At 38.4% G+C, this 22,874-nt stretch overlaps 1 protein-coding gene across 4 annotated transcripts in view; it reads right to left on the reverse strand.

Annotated features, from left to right (window-relative positions):
- The window catches only part of SNCA (synuclein alpha), a 129,556-nt gene extending 109,915 nt beyond the window's left edge, over nt 1-19,641 (reverse strand). For 2 of the 4 annotated variants that reach the window (XM_065877458.1, XM_065877456.1), the window contains exons 1-3: nt 19,518-19,638; nt 10,207-10,248; nt 319-461 (exon numbers count right to left, since the gene is read on the reverse strand). In XM_065877458.1, coding sequence (XP_065733530.1) covers nt 319-461; nt 10,207-10,248; nt 19,518-19,638 — 306 coding nt within the window. Of the gene's footprint in view, nt 1-313; nt 462-10,206; nt 10,249-19,517 lie in introns of all 4 variants that reach the window. The other 2 variants (XM_065877459.1, XM_065877457.1) reach the window with 2 other exon arrangements.
- Nucleotides 19,642-22,874: the final 3,233 nt, after the last annotated feature.

Consider the following 22,874-nt stretch of genomic DNA (forward strand, 5'->3'; position numbering starts at 1 on the left):
ATTCCAAGATTCATAGCTAACATAAAAGCACCCATTCTTTCTGAATGTCACTGTTCTTTTGGGTATTTGTTAAACTGTCCATTTCATTAACTTTTTTCCGGAAAATAAAACAATCATGATTATTGTACAATTTTCATGGCATTTATCTGGGTGAATACCTCCAAAAAGAATACACATATAAAGGTAGTACTTTTTTATGAGGGAAGGTCAGTCAGCCCTCCCACAAGTAAGCATCTTATTCCTGCCTAGTGCCTTGCCTGAAAACTCACCGTGATCCACAAGCTTACATATAAAACAAAAAAATGTACACAGCCGTACCTTGCCCAACTGATCCTTTTTGCCAAAGCCAGTGGCAGCTGCAATGCTCCCTGCTCCTTCCACTGTCTTCTGTGCTACTGCAGTCACCCCTGTCACCACTGCCTCTCCAACATTTGTCACTTGCTCTTTGGTCTTCTCAGCCACTGGAATAAATCAAGAATGACAGATTAAGGGATGATGGACCGATCGCCACTTAAAATAATTTCATTTCCACTAGACATCAACTTCTAGAGGCCTATATTTGCACACGTAGATAACTAAAGAGTAAGAAGAAATAAAAGCTACCAAGATTTCTAAGTGAGCGTGGCTTAGCCAAACATATCAACAGAATCTTTGCTAAGATAGTCTGTTGTAATCATGCAGATATTAAGAGGTGTTTCAAGCTTAATGATCAAAAATTTAGAACCAGAAGCAATTTCCGTTTGGTTTACTTTTTATTAAGGAAAGTTTACAGCAAGCGATGCTTACAGGGGCAGTTGTATCAAACTTAGCATGAAATTTATTTCAATTTCAATGCCAATTCTTCGATCTCACTCAGGATGTTTGTTTCATCACAACTTCTGAGTCACAGAACACGTATGAGCTCTCACACGTTACCATCAGAAATAAACAATAGAGTAAGGGAAGCTTACGAAGGAACTTTGATCCTTTTATGAAACATCAGATAGTTGAAACAGAAGGGGTTTTAGTGATGAGATTGATTTTCAACCATTTTAATGGGAACAAAAGAGCTAGACATAAAGTATGAAAATGAAATGGTTTGTTGAGCACACTTACAATTTCTTTTCATTAAAAAAATATAATATGGTGATTCAGTAGGTTTTTAAAAATAAGTTAAAATTTTAAGAGGGTATAAACAGTTCGGGATTAGACTTAGAAGAGATTTAATCTCACATCAAAAATTCTCTAAGACTATATCTGATATAACTGTTGATTTAATCTTTCTATATTACCTCCATACAAATATCAAATAAAGGAAGTTGCAATTAAAAAGTTTGTTGCAATTAAATGAAGAGTTTTATGTTAAAGAGGTAAAAGATGAGATTCTGCACTGTTAACAATTTCAAGGTCAACAGAGAAACAAAACAACCCTTCACCTAAACTTTATAACATTTATACTCATAAAGCCTTGGTCTTGCATTCTTACCTATATCTATGTAACGTTTGCCTTCTTTTCTGAGGAATCCGATGAGTTGCACTATGTTAGCTGTTAAGTGTTATGTGCTAGTCACATGATTATTGTACAGATTTCATGTCACCAGTTGGGAGAGGCCAGTGATTAAACAGTAATCGTGTGGACAAAACAACTGGGTTTTGAAAACACTATGTAGGACAAGGAAGCTGAAGAGGCTGTAAGGACAAAGACCCTCACTCCTCAGTCCAGGCAACGTGGGGAAGCAGATGTGACCCTAGAGTCTAAAACCAGGAAGAGTTCACAACAGGTGATATGGTTGATGCCTGCTAACTAGTCATGGCTATTCTCAATGCAAAGTTCAGTTTAAATGCCGGTGAAAAGCTGTACTGGAAATCTCATGTTTTTAAACATTTACAGAATGTTGATGCTTTAAAAATAGTGAATGATGGGCGCTAAGTTTTCATTTTTTTCTTTTCTAAGAACATGAATAGAAAATTTTACTTGAAAATGAACATTTCTGGTTACAAAATCTCAAAGACAAATATAAATTTTGATCTTTTTACAGATTCACTTTTCTGCCAGCCACAAGTTTATTTTTATAATTCTAGATTTACATACATATACACTTAATGCACATAAACAGCACAGTAAAATGTACTTTGTACTTCATTACAAGCTTATTAGATTTTATCACTGTAAGAATAAGTAAATTCGTTACATTACAAAATGGCAGAGTTTACATATAGCAATGACACACACATTTTAAAAGATTTCTGTTAGACTTGATTTATCTAGTGGCTTATTCACTGACCTCGAACTCCTTTGTTAAAACCCACCTCAAATGTCAACCTCCATGTTAAAAACCTCCCCTCCCAACAAATGTCCTTGTTCCTCCTCCCGTGATCCCATAAAATTTTAGGTGTATCTTTACTACTGAACTGTTGTTTTGCACCATAATTGTTCCTTGCCCAGTATGTCTCTCCACCTCCAGCATGCACATACGTGCGTGCATGTACACACACACACAAATACACACACGAACCCCAAAACCCATGTTTACATTTTGTCATTCTGGAGAAGACTCAAAAATTCTGACTTTGTCAACAGTTATCCTTGCAGCGCATCTCCACAGCCTCCATTAGATGGTAGTATTAGCTGTATTCTTTAATTTTTACCACAGGCTCTGAACCTTAAAACGTGGTTATCTGCTTTCTCAACCACATGGATTCTCCTTCAACTATTAAAATGGAAAGTTGTTACTCTACATAAGCTCCCTTCATACAGCATAGTCTACAACTGTCTGATATCCATTTCTTATAAAAAATAATGCTTCATAACATGCCATTTACAGAAGGTCCCGAGAGGGCAGTTTATATATATCTTGGATTGGAACAGAGCAAACATAAGCTGAATACTTGTTTTCTTTATTTGATGATTAATTTTTTTAACATCTTTACTGGAGTATAATTGCTTTACAATGTTGTTAGTTTCTGCTGTAGAACAAAGTGAATCAGCTATACATATACATATATCACCATACCTCCTCCCTCGTGCGTCTCCCTCCCACCCTCCCAGTCCCACACCTCTAGGTGGTCACAAAGCACAGAGCTGATCTCCCTGTGCTATGCAGCTGCTTCCCACTAGCTATCTATTTTACATTTGCTAGTGTATATATGTCAATGCTACTCTCTCACTTCGTCCTAGCTTACCCTTCTCGCTCCCCGTGTCCTCAAGTCCATTCTTGAGGTCGGCATCTTTATTTCTGTCCTGGCCCTAGGTTCTTCAGAACCATTTATTCTTTTCAGATTCCATATATATTTTTAGCATACAGTATTTGTTTTTCTCTTTCTGACTTACTTCACCCTGTATGACAGACTCTAGGTCCATCCACCTCACTACAAATAACTCAATTTTGCTTCTTTTATGGCTGAGTAATATTCCATTGTATACATGTGCCACATCTTCTTTATCCATTCATCTGTCAATGGACACCTAGGTTACTTCCATGTCCTGGCTATTTTAAACAGTGCTGTAATGAACAATGTGGTACATGACTCTTTTTGAATTATGGTTTTCTCAGGGTATATGCCCAGTAGTGGGATTGCTGGGTCACATGGTAGTTCTATTTTTAGTTTTTTAAGGAACCTCCATACTGTTCTCCATAGTGGCTGTATCAGTTTACATTCCCACCAACAGAGCAAGAGGGTTCCCTCTTCTCCACACCCTCTCCAGCATTTATTGTCTGTAGATTTTCTGATGATGCCCATTCTAAAAGGTGTGAGGTGATGCCTCTTTGTAGTTTTGATTTGCATTTCTCTAATGATTAGTGACGTTGACTATCCTTTCATGTGTTTGTTGGCAATCTGTATATCTTCTTTGGAGAAATGTCTATTTAGGTCTTCTGCCCATTTTTGGATTGGGTTGTTTTTCTTGATATTGAGCTGCATGAGCTGCTTGTATATTTTGGAGATTAATCCTTTGTCAGTTGCTTCATTTGCAAATATTTTCTCCCGTTATGAGGGTTGTCTTTTTGTCTCATTTATGGTTTCCTTTCCAGTGCAAAAGCTTTTAAGTTTCATTAGGTCCCATTTTTATTTTTGTTTTTATTTCCATTTCTCGAGGAGGTGGGTCACAAAGGATCTTGCTGTGATTTATGTCATAGAGTGTTCTGCCTATGTTTTCCCCTAAGAATTTTATAGTGTCTGGCCTTACATTTATGTCTTTAATCCATTTTGAGTTTATTTTTGTGTATGGTGTTAGGGAGTGTTGTAATTTCCTTCTTTTACATGTAGCTGTCCAGTTTTCCCAGTACCATTTATGGAAGAGGCTGTATTTTCTCCATTGTATATTCTTGCCTCCATTATCAAGCATAAGGTGACCATATGTGCGCGGGTTATCTCTGGGTTTTCTATCTTGTTCCATTCATCTATATTTCTTTTATTGTGCCAGTACCATAGTGTCTTGATTACTGTAGCTTTGTAGTATAGTCAGAAGTCCAGGAGCCTGATTCCTCCGGCTCCGTTTTTCCTACTCAAGACTGTTTTGGCTATTTGGGATCTTTTGTGTTTCCATACAAATTGTGAAAGTTTTTGTTCTAGTTCTGTGAAAAATGCCATTGGTAGTTTGAAAGGGATTGCATTGAATCTGTAGATTGCTTTGGGTAGTATAGTCATTTTAACAATGTTGATTCTTCCAATCCAAGAACATGGTATATATGTCTCCATCTGTTTGAATCATTAATTTCTTTCATCAGTGTCTTAGAGTTTTCTACATACAGGTCTTTTGTCTCCTTAGGTAGGTTTAATCCTAGGTATTTTGTTCTTTTTGTTGCAATGGTAAATGGGAGTGTTTCCTTAATAACTCTTTCAGATTATTCATCATTAGTATATAGGAATGCTAGAGATTTCTGTGCATTAATTTTGTTTCCTACTACTTTACCAAATTCATTGATTAGCTCTAGTAGTTTTCTGGTGGCATCTTTAGGATTCTCTATGTATAGTATCATGTCATCTGCAAACAGTGACAGCTTTACTTCTTCTTTTCTGATTTGGACTCCTTTTATTTCTTTCTCTTCTCTGATTGCTGTGGCTAAAAATTCCAAAACTATGTGGAATAATAGTGGGGAGAATGGGCGGGCACAACCTTGTCTTGTTCCCGATCTTAGTGGAAATGGTTTCAGTTTTTCACCATTGAGAACAATGGTGGCTGTGGGTTTGTCATATACGCCCTTTATTATGTTGAGGTAAGTTCCCTCTATGCCTACTTTCTGGAAAGTTTTTAATCATAAATGGGTGTTGACTTTTGTCAAAAGCTTTTTCTTTACCTATTGAGGTTATTATATGATTTTTATCCTTCAATTTGTTAATATGGTGTATCACATTGATTGATTTGCGTATATTGAAGAATCCTTGCATTCCTGGGATAAATCCCACTTGATCATGGTGTATGATCCTTTTAATGTGCTGTTGGATTCTGTTTGCTAGTATTTTGTTGAGGATTTTTGCATCTGTGTTCATCAGTGATATTGGATGTAGTTTTCTTTTTTTTGGTATCTTTGTCTGGTTTTGGTATCAGGGTGATGGTGGCCTCGTAGAATCAGTTTGGCAGTGTTCCTCCCTCTGCTATATTTTGGAAGAGTTTGAGATGGATAGATGTTAGCTCTTCTCTAAATGTTTGATAGAATTCACCTGTGAAACCATCTGGTCGTGGGCTTTTGTTTGTTGGGAGATTTTTAATCACAGTCTCTGTTTCATCACTTGTGATTAATCTGTTTATATTTTCTATTTCTTCCTGGTTCAGTCTCAGAAGGTTGTGCTTTTCTAAGAATTTGTCCATTTCTTCCAGGTTGTCCATTTTATTAGCAGATAGTTGCTTGTAGTAATCTCTCATGATCCTTTGTGTTTCTGCAGTGTCAGTTGTTACTTCTCTTTTTTCATTTCTAATTCTACTGATTTGAGTTTTCTCCCATTTTTTCTTGATGAGTCTGTCTAATGGTTTATTAATTTTGTTGATCTTCTTAAAGAACCAGCTTTTAGTTTTATTGATCTTTGCTACTGTTTCCTTCATATCTTTTTCATTTATTTCTGATCTGATCTTTATGATTTCTTTCCTTCTGCTAACTTTGGGGTTTTTTTGGTTCTTTTTTCTCTAATTGCTTTAGGTGTAAGGTTAGGTTGTTTAATTGAGATGTTTCTTGTTTCTTGAGGTAGGACTGTATTGCTATAAACTTCCCTCTCAGAACTACTTCTGCTGAATCCCATAGGTTTTGGCTCATTGTGTTTTCATTGTCATTTGTTTCTAGGTATTTTTTGATTTCCTCTTTAATTTCTTCAGTGGTCTCTTGGTTATTTATAGCGTATTGTTTAGCCTCCATGTGTTTATACTTTTTACAGTTTTTTTTCCTGTAATGTATATCTAGTCTCATAGCATTGTGTTCAGAAAAGATACTTGATATGATTTAAATTTTCTTAAATTTACCAAGGCTTGATGTGTGACCCAAGATATGATATATCCTGGAGAATGTTCTGTGGGTGCTTGAGAAGAAACTGTATTCTGCTGCTTTTAGATGGAATGTCCTATAAATATCAATTAAGTCCATCTTGTTTAATGTGTCATTTAAAGCTTGTGTTTCCTTATTTCTTTTCATTTTGATCTGTCCATTGGTGAGAGTGGGGTGTTAAAGTCCCCTACTATGATTGTGTTACTGTCGATTTCCCCTTTTATGGCTGTTAGCTTATGTTGGGTGCATAAATATTTACAACTGTTATATCTTCTTCTTGGATTGATCCCTTGATCATTATGTAGTGTCCTTCTTGGTCTATCGTAATAGTCTTTATTTTAAAGCCTATTTTGTCTGATCTGAGAATCGCTCCTCCAGCTTTCTTTTTATTTTGCATGGAATATCTTTTTCCATCCCCTCACTTTCAGTCTGTGTGTCCCTAGGTCTAAAGTGGGTCTCTTGTAGACAGCATATGTACGGGTCTTGTTTTTGTATCCATTCAGCCAGTCTATGAGTTTTTGTTGGAGCATTTAATCCATTTACATATAAGGAGTTTTCAATATGTATGTTCCTATTACCATTTTCTTATCGTTTTGGGTTTGTTATTTTAGATCTTTTCCTTGTCTTGTGTTTCCTGCCTAGAGAAGTTCCTTTAGCATTTGTTGTAAAGCTGGTTTGGTGGTGCTGAATTCTCTTAGCTTTTCCTTGTCTGTAAAATTTTAATTTCTCTGTTCAATCTGAATGAGATCCTTGCTGGGTAATCTTGGTTGTAGGTTTTTCCCTTTCATCACTTAAATATGTTCTGCCACTCCCTTCTGGCTTGCAGAGTTTCTGCTGAAAGATCAGCTGTTAACCTTATGGGGAGTCCCTTGTATGTTATTTGTTCCTTTTACCTTGCTGCTTTTAATATTTTTTCTTTGTGTTTAATTTTTGATAGTTTGATTAATATGTGTCTTGGCGTGTTTCTCCTTGGATTTACCCTATATGGGACTCTCTGCACTTCCTTGACTTGATTGACTATTTGCTTTCCTATATTAGGGAAGTTTTCATCTATAATATCTTCAAATATTTTCTAAGTCCCTTTCTTTTTCTCTTCTTCTTCTGGGACCCCTGTAGTTCGAATGTTGTTGTGTTTAATGTTGTCCCAGAGGTCTCTGAGACTGTCTTCAATTCTTTTCATTCTTTTTTCTTTATTCTGCTCTGCGGTAGTTATTTCTACTATTTTATCCTCCAGGTCACTCATCTGTTCTTCTGCTACAGTTATTCTGCTATTGATTCTTTGTGTAGAATATTTTATTTCATTTATTGTGTTTTTCATCATTGTTTGGTCTTTAGTTCATCTAGGTCCTCGTTAAACATTTCTTGTATTTTCTCCATTCTATTTCCAAGATTTTGGATCATCTTTACTATCATTACTCTGAATTCTTTTTCAGGTAGACTGCCTATTACCCCTGCATTTGTTTGGTCTGGTGGGTTTTTACTTTGCTCCTTCATCTGCTGCGTATTTCTCTGTCTTCTCATTTTGCTTAACTTACTGTGTTTGGAGTCTCCTTTTCACAGCCTGCAGGTTCATAGTTCCCATTGTTTTTGGTGTCTGCCCCCAGTGGGTAAGATTGGTTCAGTGGCTTATGTAGGCTTCCTGGTGGAGGGGACTGGTGCCTGTGTTCTGGTGGGTTAGGCTGGATCTTGTCTTTCTGGTGGGTAGGACCGCGTGTGATGGTGTGTTTTGGGGTGTCTGTGAACTTACTATGATTTTAGACAGCCTCTCTGCTAATGGGTGGGGTTGTGTTCCTGTCTTGCTAGTTGTTTTGCATGGGGTGTCCAGCACTGGAGCTTGCTGGTCAGTGAATGGAGCTGGTCTAAGCATTGAGCGGGTCTAAGCATTGAGATGGAGATCTCTGGGAGAGCTCTCACCAATTTATATTTTGTGGGGCCAGGACGTCTCTGGTAGACCAATGTCCTGAACTTGGCTCTCCCACCTCTGAGGCTCAGGCCTGACACCAGGCCGGAGCACCAAGACCCTGTCAGCCACATGGCTCAGAAGAAAAGGGAGGAGAAAAAAGAAAGAAAGAAAAAATATAAAATAAAATAAAATGAAGTTATTAAAATAAAATATAAAATAATATTATTAAAATTTTTAAAAAAAGAGAGCAAGCAACCATACCAATAAACAAATCCACCAATGATAACAAGCGCTAAAAACTATACTAAGATAAACATAAAGATCAAAAACTAGTCTTTAGCATACAGCAAACCCCAAGTCTACATTTGCTCCCAAAGTCCACAGCCTCGATTTTGGGAATCCTAACCACAAGGCCACCAGGGAACTCCCTGTTTTAATTTTATACCCTAATTTTTTATCAAAAATATGTATAAAATAGTCATGTAAATACTTTTCTCCACTAGCTGCAAAAATGTAGCTCAAGATTGATAGTAAGTAACACCTAGTTAATATATACTATTTGCCTTCAGTATTCTATATATTTATATATATTCATTCACTGAATTCTCTTACAGATGAGGAAACTGAATCACATAGAGGTTATGAATCTTGCAGAAAAATCACACAGCTAGTAAGGGGTAAGCAGAAATTCGAACTAAAGTGGTCTTGCTCCAGTGTTTATGGCCTTAACCACAATACAGTATTAATATTCCCGTTTGGGGCTTCCCAGGTGGCGCAGTGGTTGAGAGTCTGCCTGCTGATGCAGGGAACATGGGTTCGTGCCCCGGTCCGGGAAGATCCCACATGTCGCGGAGCGGCTGGGCCCGTGAGCCATGGCCGCTGAGCCTGCACGGCCGGAGCCTGTGCTCCGCAACGGGAGAGGCCACAGCAGTGAGAGGCCCACGTACCACACACACACAAAAAAAAAAACCCAATATTCCCGTTTGATTTTCCCAATTTCTATTTTATAATTTATCAATAGGAGCATGTTATTTTTCTGAAGGCTTGTTATGTTTACTGTTTTCTGATTATATGAATTATATTTCTGATTATATCTCTTGTTTTACCACACCTGTCAGAAAGCTTGGAGTACGTACAAAATGAAACTCAGTCACAGCAAGTCTGTGGGCTTTTAAGGTTGTTAAATTGTGATTTTTCCCTTGATTTTTCTGTTTCTATCATTATCCTCCTCCTCTTCCTCATTATCACCACCATAATTTTCATAATTTTTGCTATTCATTTACTGTAATCTTCTTACAGACTTATTCAAAATCTTGGTGAAATTAGGCCAAAAAGAGACAATAAGTAATTTACTGATCATCCCAAGGGTGTTTCCTAAAAAGTCTTCTGAATCATCAAGGAAATGTTATAATTCATATATTGTAGTGTCAGAATATTTCATTATACACTACAGAAAATTTTAATTCATTCCTTGAAAATGGCAATCCTTATGTGATATTTATGCTATTGGTTTGCCAAGAACACTAAGTTGGTCTGAATACTCAAATCTACACTACTATAAACAATTAAACTGGTTAATTCAATCATCATTCTTGACAGTTACACACATTGTGCTTTATTTATTTACAACAAATACTTAAACTATTTAAAAATATTTAATAAAGAATCAAGATTTTTTAAAAGGATTAAAAAAAAAAGAATCAAGATTAAACAAAGCTGATGTTCCCTAGAATGCTCCTCTATGGGCAGAGTGGTTATTTACATTTACATTCTGAATGATCAGTGCTAGGGCTATACTGCTTACTAGATATTTTCAATATCATCCCTGGATATAAGCTCCACAAAGCTTACCTGTTGTCACACCATGAACCACTCCTTCTTTAGTTTTGGATCCTATAAAAACAAACAAATTGAAACCGTAAGTCTCAAAGTCACCTTTACTGCTAATGAGCCACTTTGAAATACATCTAATGGAAAAACAGTATCTCAGTCTTCAGAAGCCCATGTGTTAAGATATCCTCAGGGGGGAAAAAAGTCTAAAACAAAGAAATCCAGCAATCACTACAGCAAATAGAAGAAAGCAAAGCTAACAGGATACTTTCCAATTATGATTTTAGCACAGAGTGATGACTTTTCAACCCCTTGTGTCCCACTTCCCACATCAACTTACAGAGGGGAAAAAAATGTTGAGATAATACTGGGGCTGGGTGGGTAGGTGATTTTGCATTCAGAATTGCAGAAGTTCTACCAAAGTACAATACAGAAGAGATTAGGTAACCCATGAAACATAAACAGATGGGGGAGCGAGAGAAAGAATTCACATTTGTTGAACACCTATTATGTAAAAGGTATTTTACATCTCATCTCATTTAAACTTTGTAATACCCATTTCATATCATGCCCATTTTATTCCATATGAAGCAATTACAAATTAAAGTTAAATGATTTGCCTAAAGTCACACAGGTAATAACTGGCTACAACCACATTCAAATTAAGGGCTCTATGACCCTAAGCCCATATTTTCTACGAAGCCAGGCAAACCTTTAGAAGGAATGCAGTACTTTATCATTCAAGTATGATTAATGCCAGCTTCAAGAAGTGGCAAGAGAGGAATTTGCCCCAATTCTTGACCATTACTAAGCTTTTACACAAGTCATTTATTAATATGTGTCATTAAAACTAAGTTTGTGAACAATTTTATTCATAAGCCCTTTAATGTTGGATTTTTTAGTGTAATTGACACCAGCTTTTTCATAAAATGTTTTTGAATAACAACAAAATGAAGATTCATTTGAAAACTACCCTATAAGTCAAATAAAGTAGTTCTCACTGAGTATACTAGAAATAACTGTAAACACATTTTACAAGAGGAAAAAAGTGTAAGAGAGCCTCAGTTCCTTATCAAATAAAAATCCTTACCAACAAAATTAATATATAAGATTAATTAAATAATCTCTAAGAAGCTGGTTCTTGAACTGGAGAGTACAGCAGAATCAGTTAAGTGGAAGCAAGGTTAAAAAATGTTGACTATTGAGTCAGGGTTTCAATATTCACTAAATATCCGGTACAGATATTTGCATTTTTAACAATCCTCACCATCTACTGCAGGTAATACATGGATCAAATCTGAGAAACACTGGTCTGAGGCAGTTTCTAGTTCCAAACTTATTTAGAAGTGCATATCAATGATATAAATAATATGATGACCAATAAGGTGATTTAAATAAATATACATGATCATATTGAAATTTTTCTTTGAATTTTTTAATAAAAATATATAAATAAGGCATTAAGTATCACTTGCATGCATTATATTTAAACTTACACTGTACAAAACAGTCCAGCTGAGTTTCTACATTTAATAAAGCAATTTAAGTATCTTTAAGAACTTCCAATTTGAACGTATTTAAGGACCTCTAATAAATATAGAGCATAAAATGAAATACAGCCTTGTAGTTAAGAAAGTGAGCTCTGGATTCTGATTTTCTAGATTTAAATCTTCACTTCACTACATAATAAACAAATACACATCACACAATCAACATGAAGATCAAAGCAAATAATACATGCACAGGTCTTAAAACAGTGTTTAGTACATAGTACTTAGTAAGTGATAATTGTTATTATTTTTCTTATATAATATTTGTAAAGAGATTTTCAGTTTAAAACACAGGACAAATCACCATATCATAAACTCATATAAATGAAATTATGCAGTTGTTAAATACGTTAAAGGTTACAGGATAGTATTTTACATATATGCAATATGAAGTGTGTGTGTGTGTGTGTGTGTGTGTGTATGTTTCAGGCAATGATCACTTTGCATAGTATTGTGGAATCATAAAATGACTGCACATAAAATGACTGAGGTGAAGCTATAGAAAGTGATCTTAATAATCAATGAGGAAAATTCTGATTAATCAGTGATAAAAATGACTGTTGTTCCATGACCTTTAAAATTTTCTGTCAAAACATTAAAAATTCCTCTAGTCATTTTAAAATGTACAGGGAAATTAAAAACTAAGTAAAGTAATATTTATTTTGTATACTGTAATTTAAAACATTGACAAGTGTTTTATTTCTTTGTAAAAAACTTATGAGTGGTTTAAACAGTGCTTGTCTTCTCCCCATTGTATAACTTTCAATATTAAGCTGAGCATCTTTTCTAGGTCTTAGAAAGTTTTAATACTCCTCCATAAGTTTGGGCCAGTTTCCAAAACCTTAGCTTTTGTATTTTTAATGTCATGATACATCTCTGATGGTTTCTTTCATGTGAGGTGTTTATATGGCACCACTTGCTCTGGGACAGCTTCAGCCTACTCATCACAAACACATTTTCCATTTATGTTGATACCTTCACCTTCGAGAAGTTCCTCTGGCTGCATATCAAGAGTCTCCTCAATGGCAGCAGTATCCACATTCTCACAGTCAGCTATTCCTTCTATAAATACATTTATGTCTGATTCAAATTTTACTTTCAGCATTTTTCACTTCATTTCTTTGCTGACATTCACTTCTTTGGTCAATTTCCTCTTTCAATTATGCATCTTTGTAAAATATCCTCTGTGTTTATCATTGGGAGGCAAGGAGGTAACTTAACTATGGGCTTTGCTGTCTGTACAAACTGAATAACAGATCATAGAGCCACTGCCTGTTACAACGGACTGATCACAAATAAACTTTGAAAGAAGTCATGTGATTTGGCCATGGATCATAAATAATGAGTTTCTGTTACTTATGTAGTGATTGTGGGCTAAAGAGCTAGGAGCAAAGTTTATACTTTATGTAATAACTCACAGTTTATGTATTGCGGTGATAGAAATTTGAACTGTACTGTTAGGGACTGGTTTTATTTAACTGACTGTGGTAACTGAAGTTCATGTATACTGGAACTATGCAATTGTATTTAAGAGAACAGTTCTTATCACTACCCACCTGCCACTCCTTGAACCCCTTATTTCAAAAAAATGACTAGTAAAAAAATTTTTAACAGTTGGCCTGTGGTCTTTCCTCTCTACCTCAGTTATAACTGATAATTTGATCTTTGGCTAAATCATGGAATGTATCCTGAATTAAGATACGTGAAAGTCTTGAGGAGGTTGCTTAAACCAATGAACTTTTTTTGCTGTCATAATTGTTCATTAGTGTATGTTATTGATGATTAACCTTTAATTGATGAATAATCTGTAATTGAAAAGATATAGCTACAAAATAGGTGCCAAGTGGCTATGTGACTAGTAACATAGATGGATAGAGAGATAGATAGAGAGAGAGAGAGAGAGATAGGTAGGTAGAGTTCATAATAGATATAGCTGAAGGGACACTAGATCTGATGGCTTCCCTGAGCTGAGGTGGCCCACACCCATTCCCCTCTTGTCTCTCAGGACTTCACAAAGCTACAGAGTGGAGGAGGTCAGAAGTCATGCCTAATCTTTGCGAGGACTCAGTTATGCTATTGTGCAGTTATGCTATCTGAATACGGTGGAGGTGAAGCACATTGTGACTTGGGGGTTTGATATCAATCCACAGTCTTGACAACTGCTACTTACTGAGCAGAGTGTCACTGGAAGGGTTTTGAAGATTTGCCTTGCCTTTACTGTTACAATACTTGACATTACATAAAAAGAACTACTTTTTTTTTTGCTTTTGAATTTGACTCTCAATTTATAATTTCTAAGCTATTTGATTGAGAAATTTTTTGTCCGTTAAGTTGAAGTAGGTTGATCGAAAATTTATGTACCAAGATATCACAAAAGGAGAAAAAAAATCACAAAAATAACACTGATTCTTTTGTTTGTTTGTTTTTTTGCAGTACGCGGGCCTCTCACTGTTGTGGCCTCTCCCGTTGCGGAGCACAGGCTCCGGACGCACAGGCTCAGCGGCCATGGCTCACGGGCCCAGCCGCTCCGCGGCACGTGGGATCTTCCCGGACTGGGGCACGAACCCGTGTCCCCTGCATCGGCAGGCGGACTCTCAACCACTGCACCACCAGGGAAGCCCCAACACTGATTCTTATGGTGATTCTTCAATTAGTTAAAAGATAGTTGTCAAAAGCATAATAGTGTAAAGGAATGAGGTTACTTTTCTCATGAGGCTTAGGAAAAACGTGTGCCAAACTTCTTCAGCCATAAGTGAAATTAGAAAAATTTCCTTAGGCATTTCTAATCTTTCAAGCTAGTTATTGATAATAGTTCTTGTAATGAAGGATGAAATGATAGAAAGAAAATATATTGACAAAGTAACTATTCTGTTAGAGAGTTTATTTGACAGTAATAACCATAGCTCCTACATATAAAAGTGTGTTTTACAAAAACTCTCAATGAAATATTAACAAATCAAACCCAACAATGTATAAAAAGAATTATATACCACAGTCAAATGGGATGTATCATAGGTATGAAAGGCTGGTTCAGCGTTTGAAAGTCAATTAAGTAATTCATCACATCAGCAGGCTCAAAAAGACAAATGACATGATCACATTAATAGATGCAGAAAGCGCATTTGACAAAATCCAACGCTTATTTGTGATTAAAAAAACTCCAGTCAACTAGAAATAGTGGGGAACTTTCTCAACTTGATAAAGAATATCTACCAAAAAAGCTACAGCTAACATCATATTTCATGGTGAGACACTAGAAGCTTTCCTACTAAGACCAAGAACAAAGCAAGAATATCCCCTTTCACCACTTCTTTCAACATCGTATAGGAAGCCCTAGCTAATGCAATAAAACAAGGAAATATAAGGTATCAGACTGGGAAAGAAGAAATAAAACTGTCAAGAATCAACAAAAAAATCTCCTGGAGCTCATAAGTTAGTACAGAGAGGTTGCAGGATACAAGGTTAAAAAGTCAATCACCTTCCTATCTACCAGTAATGAACAAGGAGAATTTGAAATTAAAAACACAATACCATTTAACATTAGCACCAAAAAAATACAATGGCAGCATATAAATTTAACAGAATATATACAAGATCTATATGAGAAAAACTACAAGGCTCTGATACCAAAATCAAAGAACCATATAAATGGAGAGCTAGCTATTCCATGTTCATGGATAAAAGATACAATATTATCAAGATGTCAGCTCTTCCCAACTTGATTTATAGTTCAATGTAATCTTAATCAAAATCCCAGCAAGTTATTTTGTGAATGTTGACAAACTGATTCTAAAGTTTGTGTGGAGAGGCAAAAGGCCAAAAATAGCCAAAATGGTAATGAAGAACAAAATTAGAGGACTGACACTAGCAAACTTCAAGACTTACTATAAAGCTACAGTAATCAAGGCAATGTGATATTGGTAAAAGAATAAACAAATAGATCAAGGGAACAGAAAAGAGAGCCCAGAAATACACCTACATAAATATAATCAGTGGAGTTTTGACAAAGGAAAAAAGGCAATAAAATGGAGCAAAGACAGTCTTTTAAACAAACGGTGCTAGAACAACTGGACATCTACTTGCAAAAAATAATTTTATACACCAACTTTACACCCTTCACAAACAAAAAACCCAGTATATATCATAGCCTAAAATGTGAAACTATAAAACTCCTAGAAGATCACATAGGAAAAAATCTACATAACCTTCAGTATGGCAATGACATTTTAGCTGTAACACCAAAGACACGCTTCATGAAATAAATCATTAATAAGCCGGAACTCATTTAAATTAAAAACTTCTGTGAAAGACAATGTCAAGAGAATGAGAAAACAATCTACAGACAGGAAAATATTCATGAAAGATACATCTGAAAAAGAACTGTTATCCAAAATAGACAAAGAACTCTTAAAAATCAACAAGAAAGCAAACAACCTGATTAAAAAATGGGCCAAAGATCTTAACAGACACCTCATCAAACAAGATGTGCAGATGGCAGAGAAGGATTTGAAAAGATGCTCCACATCCTATGTCATCAGGGAAATGCAGATTAAAATAACAATGAGATGCCACTACACACGTATTAGCATGGCCAAAATGCAGAACACTGACAACATCAAATATTGCTCTACTTAGAGCAACAGGAACTGTCATTAATTGCTGGTGGGAATGCAAAATGGTGCAGCCCCTGCAGAAGACAGTTTGATGGTTCCTTTAAAAACTAAACATATTTTTACCATATGACCCAGAAACTGTGCCCCTTGGTATTTACCCAAAGGAGCTGAAAACTTATGTCCACACAAAAACCTGCACAGCAGATTTATTCATAATAGCCAAAACTTGCAAGCAACCAGGTGTAGCCATTAAAAGACATGGGAGAACTTTAAATGCATACTATTAAGTGAAAGAAGCCAATCTGAACAAACTACATATGATTCCAATGATATGACATTTTGGAAAAGGTAAAACTATGGAAAGAAAAAGATCAGTGGTTGCCTGGGGCTGGGGGACACTGAAAATATTCTATAAGATATTATAATGATGAATACATATCATGATACATTTGTCCAAACTCACAGAATATATTATACCAAGAGCAAACCCGAATGCAAACTATGGACTTTGGATGATTATGATGTGTCAGTGTAGGTCCATCAGCTGTAACAAATGTACCATCTAGTGAAGGATGTTGGTAATGGGAGGGGCTATGAATGTATGGGGGGATGGGGTACGTGGGAAACCTCTGTACCTTCTTCTCAATTTCTCTGTTAACTTAAAAACTGCTATAAAAAATAAAGTCTTTAATTTTTTAAAAATGTGTTATTATTATTCATATGTTCTGCTTTATTATGACATTCTCACAAAAACTCTGCAAGGTAGTTGCATTTATCCAAATCATATTTTTACAAATGAGGAAAGTGATGCTCAGATATGTTAAGTTACTTCCCCAGTATCCTAGAGGTAATAAGTGGTGTAGCCTGGAGTGGAATTTAAGTTTGATGCCAAATCTATGTTTTTTTCTCCTTTATCAGGAGTCAGCAAACTACAGCCTATGAGCCAAATAAGCTCTCCAGCTGTTTTAGTAAGTAACGTTTTATTGGAACATAGCCACCCTAATTATTGTCTATGGCTGCTTTCACACTGTAAGAGCAAAGTTGAGCAGATGAAACATATATCATAGCCTAAAATATTCACTATCTACCCCTTTACAGGAAAAGCCTGCCAACACCTGAACTATACTACTATGTCTTCACATGGTCACTCTTCATCCTGAATCCTGTATTTGTATTCAACTTTTAATTGACTTTAAAACATAACTGATGAATAGTTTATAGAATGCACCATGTTTTAAATACCAAAATAAACACTGAAGGTGATGTTTAAAAAACACGTGTCACATAAACAAATTAAAACTTCATCTAATAATCTCAGGACAAATAACAGAATTAACCTCTAAAAAGTAAAATAATTTTATTTGCCCAAACTCATAGTTGACAATGAAAACAAATACAACGCTTTCCAGATGATAATCCTGCTTATTACCTGGAAAACTGCAATATATTAATTTAATATTCAGTATTTTCTGGGCTCCTTACAAACTAATAAAGTGGATATTATCATACTAAAAAAATCTTTAAAGTTAGTAAGTTATAAAGTAACTGAAATCAAAGAATAGTTGCAAGCATGCACTTGCCCAACTTGGAAAACTGAGGACAAATGTGAAGATATTGATTATCTGCACGTCACTGATTCGGTATCCCAAATTCCCTCTGAAAAGATGTAATCCGCACTTCACAAAAAAACTTGAAGTTAACTCATCAATTTTTTTCCCTCTTGTAACATCTTTTAATCCAATGAATATATGTTTCAAAGTAAAGAGATCTGTGGTAAGATTAAGCCAACACAAAAAGAGTCTATGAACAGTGAGATAAAAATAGGAGAAGGATTCATAAAAATCATTCCAAGTATAACTTTTCTCCAGCCCATCGATGTTGGAGAGACGGTGTAGCTTTCTTTCACCCCACAGACACAGGCAGAGTATTCTAAATGCGCGTATCCTCCACTTCATTGCTCATCCTTCGGCTACTATTGCTACAACTGCCACCAGAGAATGTGGAAGAGCTCAAAGGAGAAAGAGGAGAGGCAGGATGGGCAGTGGGTAAGTGTATGTGTGTGCGTGCATGTGTCTATCCCTATGCATGAGTGTGTGCCTGCTTCTTCCCCAAAGAGGTTGAGGTGATTTGTAAAATAACACCCAGCCTAACACAGTTCAAGAGAGTCAGGGTCTGTAAGAATACTCCAAGGTGGGAATTTATAAACAAGTAGAAATAATAAGCATCAATCTCATCATTTATTGTGTGTATCACTTGATACACAAATGAAATATATAAATGTCTCGGAGATATCAGCAGCCTTTAAGCATTTTCTTGAGCTTAGTCCTCGGCTTACCAAGTGGTAGCAAGAAGTAACTCCACCAAAGACTTTTTTGTCCTTTCCTTTCCAGGGCCACAGAAGGTCTGTCTTTACATATCTCAAGGTCATATCAAAGTCTTATTTTTAAATTAGAATACACTGAAATTAGCATATATTATACATGATGATAAAAGAAATCAAAAGCCCATGGATGAGTCTGATTCTTAAAATAGTCTCGATTATTTTTTAAGACTGAGTTTTAAAAACTGTCCTCGGAGCTATAGTTACTTATGCATAGAAACATTCATTTTAAAAAAGAAACCAAGTCCTAAGTATTACTGCAAAATTAAATGATCTGGAAAAAGAAAATAGCCCCACTTTTTACTATAGCCCAAACACACACACATTTACCTACCTACACATACCTCTGATTCAGTCCATCATTTTGACAAGTGAAGATGCAAAACTGAATCAAGCGGGAAACACCAGCATTTAAAACATCAGTCAGGGCTTCCCTGGTGGCGCAGTGGTTGAGAATCTGCCTGCTAATGCAGGGGACAGGGGTTCGAGCCCTGGTCTGGGAGAATCCCACATGCCGCGGAGCAACTGGGCCCGTGAGCCACAAGTACTGAGCCTGCGCATCTGGAGCCTGCGCTCCGCAACAAGAGAGGCCGCGATAGTGAGAGGCCCGCGCACCGCGATGAAGAGTGGCCCCCGCTCACCCCAACTAGAGAAAGCCCTCTCACAGAAACGAAGACCCAACACAACAAAAATAAATTAATTAATTTTAAAAATAAATAAATAAAATATCAGTCATCGTAACGCATCAGTCATAAATAAATAACCAAGTGACACTTGGGTCTTACCTACCTACGTAGAGAACACCCTCTTTTGTCTTTTCCGCTGCTTCTGCTACACCCTGCTTGGTTTTTTCAGCAGCGGCCACGACTCCCTCCTTGGCCTTTGAAAGTCCTTTCATGAATACATCCATGGCTAATGAATTCCTTTACACCGCACTGGAGAACACAAAATACACTTTGAGAACTTTTGGGTAAAACAAAACGAAATTAGAACCACCCAAGGTAAAAACCACTGAAAGATCAGTAGACTCCCCAAAAGTGTGGGATTCTTTTAAGTGTACCTCCATTTCCACCATCGGACAAAGCAGCCTTTTTTTTTTAGCTTTTGCATTAAAAATTTAGCATCTCCCATCCATCTTGGCTGGTAAAAGTCTAGCCGCCTAAACATGGATTAGGATGAATCATCTCAGCTGTTCTTACAGCCCTTCCGAAGTGGAATTACATGAAAAGATGGACCCCTCTTTTAACTTCCCAGGGTCCAAATGGTAACAGTATAACTTAGAAGTGCGTTTAGAAGACAGGTTACAGGAAAAGTAAAGGGAGCTGGGGGCACGGGGTCAGGGACACTCTTAAAATAAATCCCCGAAGGCAGCTAACAGGTCAAACGTCAGGAGGGCAAGGGAGGGAACTACTCACTCTGGGTGTGGCTGAACCTCAGCGCCCCCGCACTCGCCCTAATCCACCCCACCACGCACCCTGCCCTCGGCCATCTACCCTGCGCAAGCAGGCGCGCGTTCACACCCGCGGGCAGTCTCGGGATGCGCGCCAGCTCCCCGAGGGGGCGTTCTCCGCGCGCTGATCCCGCCAGCCACCCGGCGCCCGCACCTGTTAACCCCTTACCACCTGCTGGCTTGCCCTCTTTGCTCTTCCATTTAATGATTTGCCAAACACAGCTTGTTTACTTAACAAGAGAGAGCGGACTGCGGGATTTAAGGAAAGCGGAAAATAAAAGTTGAATACTCATACTCCACCGAGCATCCTGCCTTTCCCAAAGAAACAGCTTACCCCTGAGAAACCGGACCTCTCAGCCTTTGAGGACAAGACGCGGGGAGTACCGGAAGCAGAAGGAAAGCCAGGTGGATTTACTTTCCGCAAGCTCACCATTAGGTATAAGAGAACCCACCTCCGGGAGAGACTCGACTACGGCCGGTCCTCACTGCAGCACCAACCCCGCCTCCCGGGCGTTCGCAATGACTCTTCTCCCACCAGGTTTTCTCCATGATTTCCCAGGCTGCCCGTTTAGATCCACAGGTACTTACCTGATTCCCTCGACTCCTCAGAACTCGGATTCTTCCCCCACCCGCACTTTTAAAAAATGTAAAACAATTCCCAAATATTATTTAAGTGGGAGGAGAGAGGATGAAGAGCGCACAGGAAGGGTGGAGGTGGCACCAGAAGAGGGATGGTCCCCAGAGGAGGCGGCTGTCTGCATAACCGTGAGAGGAGAGGCTGGGGGCGTGGGACGCCAACCCGCGAACCCGGCGTCGAATTGCCACTCCCCGTCCCCCGCACGGGAGGATTCGAGAGAAGAAGACAGAAGGTCTCAAGGGAAGGCAGGGAAAAGAGCGCCAAGGACGCACAAGGCGGGGCTCGGTCCCCGGGTCAGCTCGAAGGCCGGCACACACCTCACCCCGCGTGGCCGCGCGCGCTCGCTCGCCCCCTCTCCTTCTCCTCCTCCCGGTCCTTCCGTCTCCTCCTCTTCCTCGTCCTTTTCTCCTCCGCTCACCGCCCCCGCAGCTGATTTGTCAGCTCCTCTCCCCGCCCCTCTCCCGGCGCTCGCCGCTTTCCCCGCCGCGCGCTCTTCACTCCTCTTCTCGGCTGGGGATGGGGGGTGGAGGAAGGCTGGCCCTCCAGCTCCGGCAGCCCGCACAGGTCCTGGGAGACTGGAAGGTGGGGGTGTTCTGGGGCTCACTTCAAGTCACGGGGGCTCTTGCGGAGATTCGGAGCGGTTAGGCTTGGACTGATGTCTCTCCCTCTTTCCCATCCCCCCCCTTCCCCGTCTCCGCCTTTTCCTCTGGTTCCTCACGGGGACCCCCATGTCAGAACCAGCCTGAGGAAGTGGAAGTCTGGGCGACCGACCACCAAAGATAGAGCCAGTCTCTCGGGGAGCCGCTGAAGGAGACAGGCAGCGTAGGAAGGGTGCTCCCATCGGCACTGCCAAGAGCACGTTTCCCTCGGATCGCTGAAATTTGATTAATGGTCGTAGGACACAACGTTAACGATGCTTTTGTTTAAAGAGCCTCCAGATGAACGTTTGCTCTTAACCTCTCATGAGCCCGAAATGGTCTCGCGGGTGGAGAGAAGACGAGTAAAGAAGAGTTACAGGTTGAAGAGGCAGGAGGAAGCTCGTCAAATCCTCTTCCCACCCCCACTCTCACCATTTTCTTTTCCACCAAACAGCGGCGGCCAGACGCTGATTTTCCCATCAGTGGAACAAGGAAGGAATAGTCTCCCCAGCCGTCGAAACCAAGCGGCTGTAAAGCTTTTCGTTCTCACAGTGGAATTTACTTTGCAGATTCAAGGGCCTGGCTGGAAGAGACAAATCCAGCGTGATTGAGTCTCCTGACCCAGCAGATGCAATTTCTTCCGCCCCTTCTGCAAAGGGAGATTCTACACACCACTCACCTTTCCGACTTCTGATTCCCGTTGTCCTCGGTGCTGACACGCTACCGCATCCCACACACAGACACACAGGCAGACACTCGCACGGGTTTCAAGACAATTTTTGCATTGCTTAATTGGAGGGAGCTGGAGGGAGAACAGGTGTTCTGGATCACACCGGAATGGAGACCCAAGCGCCTCCCCGTAACAGATCTGCCTCTGCTTTTTTTTTGCCTGGAATGGGAGGATGCTTTTAGAGCTGGAAGGGGAAAAGAAGTCTTTGCTGTATGTTTTTTTTGTTTGTGTTGTGTTTATTTTTTGTAGAAAAAAAAAAAAAGCTTTCTCTGATCCTTGCACTCACATTCTGAAATGGGAGTAAAAAGGAATTTAAATCTACAAAACAGCCATTTGAAACCAAAAGAGACAGGGAGCAAGTATATTTGTTGCTTAAACAACTCCTTGCATTATCGGTGGGCGCATTTGAAAAGTAACCTTTCCAAAACGCTTATATTTTGTTTCCTTGGGATCAGAGAAAGTAGGTTAAACTTGGGAGTTGGATTGCTTTCTGGCTTTGAGAGCTTGAACAAGTTATGTCCTTCTTCTTCTGTTCAGTTTTCTCTTGTGAAGGGAGATGAACCAAAATGATCCCTCTTTTTTCAACTTTTTATTATGGGAAATGTTCAAACATATACAAAAGCAGAGAGAATAAAGAACTCTCAGTGGAATATCACCCAACTTCCACTACTTTCCAATGCACGATTCATCT

Source organism: Phocoena phocoena, chromosome 5, assembly GCF_963924675.1.
Source record: "Phocoena phocoena chromosome 5, mPhoPho1.1, whole genome shotgun sequence".
Taxonomy (NCBI): Eukaryota; Metazoa; Chordata; class Mammalia; order Artiodactyla; family Phocoenidae; genus Phocoena; species Phocoena phocoena.